Genomic DNA, 7244 nt, shown 5'->3' with positions numbered 1-7244 from the left:
ATGCTATATTGGAGAAAGCATCCCCCCCCCCCTTTAGGATTCATAAGCTTATTTTACAATGCTATATTGGAGAGAGCAAATCCCGTTTCTTCTTACCAAGGCTGATCGAAATAACTCGCGAATCCTGTCAATGAAACCGATGCTCTGGAAAGTGACAAACTTTAAGAAATAACTCAACAGTTATAATACAACGGATCCAAATTACATCAACATAAAGAAATGAATGAACCTTTCCAAAATTAGAGGCCACGGAGTTTTTCCCTGGGGAAAAAGCCACGGCAAGATGTGAACAACCAGAGTATATCAGAGAATAACACTTAAGGGATGCCTCTTTATCTTGGAACTGTACATTTCAAGAAAATTAGTGAAATGAAAAGAGACCCGAATCAAAGAAGATCAAACCCAATATCTATCTGCTCCCAACCTCCTAGAAAAAAACCCATGCTCGCTCATGCTCCCCCTCAATCTATAGAAGGCCGGGTTGCTTCTCAAGGTTCTTAGCGGGCCTGATCTATTGTGTGCTGTTAAGGACCCTGGTCCTGGCATCGAAGTTGGCGTGGAAAGAGGTCTATCAATTTCTTCCAGAGGTCCTGAGCTGCACTCCATTGTTATGAAGGAAGAAGCATAACCATAAGTCAGACGAGGAGTCCCGCACCACCACCTACTATCAGGGCCATGATCACCCTTGAAGTCACAATCTGGACCAGATGACCCATCTTTCTGACTGCAAGAATCCCGGCAAGTTTCATCTGCGTCATTGTATACGAGCTTAAGGGCTTGCACGACTTCACCCATGAATGGTCTTTGTGAAACCTCTGGATGAACACACATGGAAGCAATGGCTGCCACCCTTGCCATGTTGTCAAAGTTGTAGTTCCCAGCCAAGAAAGGATCTACCAACTGCTCCAAACCTTCCCTGCTAGTCAGTAATGGACGAGCCCATGTTACAAGATTCTCTTGTCCCTGAGGTTGGGACATGTCTACAGGCTTCCTCCCTGACAAAAGCTCCAATAAGACAACCCCGTAACTGTAAACATCACTCTTGACAAGCAGATGTCCAGTCATTGCATATTCAGGAGCCACATACCTACCAAAAGATGAAGTTTGTTTGAGTTCAAAGAATACAAATCCACATCTCTAGTTTAATTTCATAGTTATTGTTTAATGAAAATCTAAATTCTCAAATAGCACTTAACTAAAAAACAAATAAACATACCCAAAAGTTCCCATGACACGAGTGGAAATATGCTGACTGCCTTCTGATGCCTCCCTAGCTAAACCAAAATCTGAGACTTTGGGAGTAAAGTCCTCCTCTAATAGAATATTGCTAGCCTTAAAATCCCTGTGTATGACACGGGGGTTGGAATCCTCATGCAGGTAAGCCAGTCCCCTTGCTGCACCAAGCGCGATTTTCATCCGAGCACCCCAGTCTAAAGGACCCTTTCTGCTATCAGCACCTGAAACCACAAATATTGGTTTGAAATGTTGTATCCACCAGAAGTTTACCTCAATAGCTAATCAAGACTACATACCATGTAAGTGGGACTCAACGCTTCCATTACGAACAAGCTCATAAACTAAACAGCGGGCATGCTCTTCAATGCATATACCGATTAGCTTGACTAGGTTTCGATGGTGCAATCGGCTCAGCATTTCAATCTCAGCAATAAACTCACGGTCCCCATTTTGATGTTCACGCAGTAGTAACTTAACTGCTACCTCAGATCCATCTTCCATTATCCCAAGATAAACACGCCCAAATCCTCCTTCACCCAAGATTTTCCGTGAACTGAATTTGTCAGTGGCTTTCTCAAGCTCAGCCAGTGAAAATGTCTTCACTGACAGTATGCAAGTAGCAACAGTGGAGACAAGGGAAAGGGATGTTGAGCTATCAGCGTCACTACTTGACAAAATGGACCGCCGACCTACATTAGCAATGCTGTTAAATTACAGACTACATTCATAAATGTAAGAGATCTATTATAATAGTTGGCTCAGGGATAACTTTTACCAGATCTTTTACCAATTGATGATGGGATTGCAGGACCCACAACATTTGATGCTCTACCAAGCTTTTTGCATTTGGAAAGGATCAAAACAGCTCCAACACACATCAATACAAGTATAAAGGAAGATAAAGCAATAAGTGCAACAGTTCTAGCATTCATCTTTTGAGACTTGCGGATGACATTTGCTGTGATAGGGTCTGAGCCTCCATCAGGAGAGGCTGCAGGGAATCGCCCAGATGGTGTGGAAGGAAGCCCTAAGAGTGAGACACAAGCATCAAACAAAGAAATATGAAATGAAATGAGTTATAATGCAAAAAATGCTTAGAGATAAGAGAGAAAAGAAGGTACATGTAGAGAAGTAGATAAAGATCACATTACCTGGGTATCTGATGGATACCACTTCATAATCACCAAAAAGTGACTCATTAATTGGAACCTTCTTCTTCCAAAATCTGTCGTATGTCAATAAAGCAGTTGTATTATCAAACTTTTCACCAAGTGGAACCAAGTCAATGTCCACTACTGTCTTTCCTTGATCTTCACTATCGACATTTGCACCCATTATTCTTACTTGACTTTGTTTCAGATACGTGCCTGCTGCAACTTCGATCTCTAATTCTTGAATTAAGGGAAAAACCGCAAGTGGAGCTACCCCAAGATTGAGTTCAACTTGCATAGGAAGTACGCAACCACAAGGTGAACCAATAGGAGTTGCCGTGAGTGGATCAGTGCAAGAGATTTGATCACAGCCTGCTAAAGGAAATGATTTATCAGTCTGATGATGATCAAGCAAATAGTAACATGCACAGCAGAAGTGGTTCAGAAAACCAAGGGCTTTTGACATTCATGCCAGCAAACAAAGACTTCTTTTGTGAGCCTACAAACCTTGACCATGTGAAGGAGATGGAGCTGGCCCAAATTCATGAGGTACCATTCGACGATGATGATGATGATGACGATGATGTTTTGAGCTTGCTCTGCTAGGACGAGGAGCATAGCCTGAAACCGGTAAATAATTAACTACATGCACACAACTGCAGATTTTAAAGTTGTCAAGCTGCAGCTAAAAACAAATGAAGTACCTTGATTATCTGGAGCAAAAGCAGGTGCAGAAGACGGTCCCCATGAATGACTAGTTGGATGTGTGTCAACTGGATCTGAAGGACAAAGTGGAGTTGTTAGAATTGACTTAGCTGGATAACACAGAATATCTGTATCCATGGATCACAGATGCAGGTGGGTACAGCTACCATCAAATACTTTAGAGTCCATAAAAAATAAGTCTCACATAGATCAACATGGTCCAAGTAACCTAGAGGTTATTCTATATAATAATCTCATTTACAGCATAGAAATAGAAGATTGATGAAGACATGACCACTGCATTTTAACTCGTCCAGCGAAATATGTATTACATGGCTAACATTGGCAGAATGACCAGACAACCAGAAAAATAAGAAAGATAAGATTGAAAATATGGCTTATCCCAGGAGCAAAATTGATTGAGACAATACAAGACATTATTTGGCCAAGACAACAGTTGACTAGAATTTGACCTGCAAGGATAGAGATTTGCTAAAGAACGTCATTTTTTTCTGAAATATCAATTAAGTATAGAACTAAACCTGACTCATAGACATCATATCTGTATTATTTTATATAGTACAATTTTATGAAGTAGATAAACATATTTGACAAGTCAGGAGCACAAATTCATCAACCAAATTAATTTCTTTCCATAATCCAAATACTTTACCTCCTAGTTGAAGCTGTGACAAAATAATATAATGCTTTTAATTACTTAAAATATTAACCTTTGATCATTAATTTGGATTATAAAGCATTAATTACACAGGCCAATTAGATTTTTTTTTAAATGGCCCATTAGATTTTATAAAATAATATTTTCTTAGAACATCTAATTAGGGATAATTCACTGATGTCAGCAGTTTAGATCTCTTAAAAAGTTCAATGATGTTTTTTCAATCTTGAAATTTCATATTTTAGGAGATGGTCAGAAGAAGACATATGCTCACAGTAATAAGCACGTAATAAAGCTCTAACTATTTAGGCATGAAAAGTTCATTTTAGAATAATAAATATTTCACTAAGTTAATTAAGTTTGTTAAAAGACACAAAACACAAATATTAAAGCTTTCTATGGGTATCTTAGTTACTGCAGATCATTATAATGTTTTACAAATGACTTGTCTTGGACCCAAGTTTAGATCCCCTGACTCACCTCAGAAATGTAAAAAATATCACCAAGTCAATCAAGTATGATCTGAACCTATACTACAAGACATGCTTTTTAAGTAAACTTAAGGAACTCCCAATCCATTTCATGATGACAAAAATATTATTTTACTCGACACTTCAATAAACTAAGATGTCACTGCTCATTAAATTACTACTTTTCATGAGCTCAATAACAACTTGAATGCAGTTATCAGCCCCCCAATCAATATAAAAAAGGCGGAAATGTATCAACCAAATTTCACAAGCAAATCACATCATTAATCAGAGCAGAAATTATTGAAGACCTTGAATTGAGGATCTTGGTAGAACAAAAGAAAAGTCATTTGCTTCGCGTCCCATTGCAATGACAAATTGAGGGCTCAGTACATGAGCGATGGCTTCTATAAACACAAAACAAATGTGTGAACACTGTGTCAGTTTCTAAACTTTTTGCCAGTAAACTAATGTTCCCTAGACTATTAATAAATAAGTCAAGGACAGATAAATCTTTGTTGTTGAACAACACATTTTCAGGATCCATCAATCATTAGCTATAGTGAATTCAATCCTCACCGTTTTGTTTCATCATTGAATGTGGATCAAGTTCTCTAAATATATTTTTACCTTTTACAGCATCTAGTTCCATCAACCGTATGTGCTCCATCCTCCAATTTTCTGTTATAAAATTTTAACTATTTGGACAAAAAACAAGAGGATAGCATGCAACATTTCTCTCTCACAATAAATTTATTTTTTTCCTATATGCACCAGGAAACATGAGCTCCTTAAATCTAAATTATTCATCATGAAGGCCCCACAATAAGATCACCATGGGAAATTTTTGATAAAAGAAAACAGTCCCACTTGATGCTGGGCTTCATCATCACAAGGACGAGAGCACATAAAAGAGTTTCTCTATGACACCATTCTTGACACCAATCCCCCCAGTCCCCTTGAAGACATCCAATTGACATCCACAAACTTTTGGATGCTTACCCAAATTGAACAATGATTCCCTCTCAGCAAGTGGCTTATGTGGCAGTAAAGGAGACAAGTTTATTTGAAGCTGCTCGAATCCTGCAGGATGAGAGTATACATGTGTTAACAATATCCAAAAAAGGTGATTTACATGTTTAAGTTCATAAAACTCATCTGCAGTCACCAAACTTTTAGAACTTCCAAACCAATACCATGTTCATTCACCTGGGAACAAAGCAAGCTACATTTTCACTTTAGAATGCATAGGAAACTTACCTTAGTCACAAGAAAAAACAGATGGAGCATATCCAATTTTGAGGAGACTGAGAAGTAACATCACATTTCATCCATATGCAAAGACTTGAAGTTGCTACTTTCTGAGATTATCACTCCTATTTGTAGCTATTTTTCTCTCTAAAAAGAGTTGTGCATTAAGGAGAAAATTGTATTTAACTTTATGTGAATCTACTCAGACTTTGTTCAGTTGGAACCCTATACGTTTTTTTAATGTTGATTAAGCATGCACACTACAGTAATTGATATCGTTTTCCAACAATTATGGATGTTCATTCCAACCTTCTGATTGCAAATGCATGATGCTGTTGATCTTTTATGCACATGTCTAGCATTCCATCATTATATATAGGGCTGTTTTTACACCAATATCTATGGTACAGCCTTGTGTACAGTGTTGATTTTACACGTACATCCAGTATTCCTTCTGGATGGCGTTGATTTTCGACCTGGCTTTCTAGCCTGCTCTTGAACTAGTAAGCATAAATAAAAACATAACAAGGCATCAGCAAATGTTCTTCTTTACAGAGGAAAATATTGCACAGATCAATGTTTCACTTTAGTTCAGAGGAGTTATTCCCACATTATAAATACCAGTTTTAATCACGAACTCCGTCAATAGCAAATGCCCTAAAGTCGCATTGAGGAGACTGAAGTAAGTACATCATGACTGTAAACCACTACCATAATAAACATACCGGCCTCAAGCAAACCAGAGAAGCACCAGGCTCATTGAATTGAAAATCCTTTACCCTGTATTCCACAATCAGAACAACAATCTAAAGATTACCGTCCTACAGGCCACGACGCACAATGTCCCAGAAAAATGCACGGCAACAATATGGCCACCATCACACTAAACTTTGAGAAAAGCTACGTCTAAGACTCTCCACGGCAGAAATCAGAAAATGCAGCAAGGCAAAACTGAATAACGCACCATAAGCAGATGAAACCAAATTAAGGGAACAGAGCAGCATCAGCATCAGCATCCGCATCTTCTTCCAGCATTAGAAAGCCGTGAAAACAACCATCAGAAGCAGAAGGCAAGCACGGAGAAAGTAGGGGGTCCGAGAGGGTAGGAAGACACTCCATTACATTGCCGCAATTTTCCAGCCCCTCTTTTTTCCAAGCTGAACAGAAGCATGGCGGAGAGAGAGAGAGAGTATCAAAGAACAAAACCTAAGTCTGTAGGAGCAATGCAGGTGCAGGATGAGAAGGATTTTCCAGATCCACGAACAACCAGTATCAATCGTAAAGAAAATGAAATTTTAGGTACCGTAGAGAGTGAGTAGAAATAAGGAGAAAAAGCAGATCTCGGGGAAGCAGTGGGTGTATGCAGAGGAAGGAAGAGCAGGACTGCTAACAGCTAAGACGAGGAGAGAGGAAGAGACGAAGAAGAAGCAACAGTGTGGTACTCGGTTATTTACCAGTTAGTCCTTTCTAGTTACCGACTCGCCTCTTATCTTTTTAATCCAGTCGAGCTCTTCTAATATTTTAAAATTGTGCCGCATACTTGACGAGAGAAGCAGATAAGACGCTTCAAGTATTTGCTTCATTCACAACTAAAAACAAAATATAAAGCAAAAAACAGAAGAATGATTGAGCAGACATTATCATGACTAGTTTAAATGTAATGGCCCATGTCTCACCCCTCACCTTACTCAAGTTTCACATATTTCGCACCAGATGGCTTGAGATATGCCCTCCTCGTAAGTAGATTAAATA

General features: G+C 38.8%; 1 protein-coding gene across 4 annotated transcripts; it reads right to left on the bottom strand.

Annotated features, from left to right (window-relative positions):
* Positions 1-152: 152 nt before the first annotated feature.
* On the bottom strand, positions 153-6932 carry LOC137951276 (receptor-like serine/threonine-protein kinase ALE2). 4 transcript variants are annotated; one of them, XM_068797873.1, is made up of 11 exons: positions 6796-6932; positions 6457-6704; positions 5244-5324; positions 4553-4648; positions 3092-3166; positions 2895-3008; positions 2388-2762; positions 2012-2263; positions 1533-1925; positions 1217-1457; positions 153-1087 (listed from the first exon to the last, which is right to left on the bottom strand). In XM_068797873.1, the coding sequence occupies exons 2-11, from the start codon at positions 6512-6514 to the stop codon at positions 397-399; spliced, it is 2376 nt and encodes a 791-aa protein (XP_068653974.1). In that variant the 5' UTR covers positions 6515-6704; positions 6796-6932; the 3' UTR covers positions 153-396. The 4 variants fall into 4 exon arrangements, with proteins under 4 accessions (XP_068653974.1, XP_068653967.1, XP_068653978.1 ...); XM_068797866.1 differs by having other exon boundaries at positions 6457-6932; XM_068797877.1 differs by having other exon boundaries at positions 2388-2759; positions 6457-6932.
* Between the last annotated feature and the right edge of the window lie 312 nt (positions 6933-7244).

This window comes from Aristolochia californica, unplaced genomic scaffold (genome assembly GCF_029961685.1).
Source record: "Aristolochia californica isolate CCGP_79_NKW_82.1479 unplaced genomic scaffold, dmAriCali1.0.hap1 SCAF_1, whole genome shotgun sequence".
NCBI classification, from domain to species: Eukaryota; Viridiplantae; Streptophyta; class Magnoliopsida; order Piperales; family Aristolochiaceae; genus Aristolochia; species Aristolochia californica.
The sequence above is the reverse complement of the archived record's forward strand: the minus strand, read 5'-3'. Positions and strand labels throughout refer to the sequence as shown.

Bases quoted from the DNA above. Each gene is read 5' to 3' on its own strand.
- LOC137951276 (XM_068797866.1), bottom strand. From the start codon at position 6,514: ATGCGGATGCTGATGCTGATGCTGCTCTGTTCCCTTAATTTGGTTTCA. The intron at 5,325-6,456 runs GTGCGTTATTCA...CTCATCCTGCAG, and splicing joins TTTGGTTTCATCTGCTTATG to GATTCGAGCAGCTTCAAATA. The intron at 1,926-2,011 runs GTAAAAGTTATC...TTGCTAATGTAG, and splicing joins ATCAATTGGTAAAAGATCTG to GTCGGCGGTCCATTTTGTCA.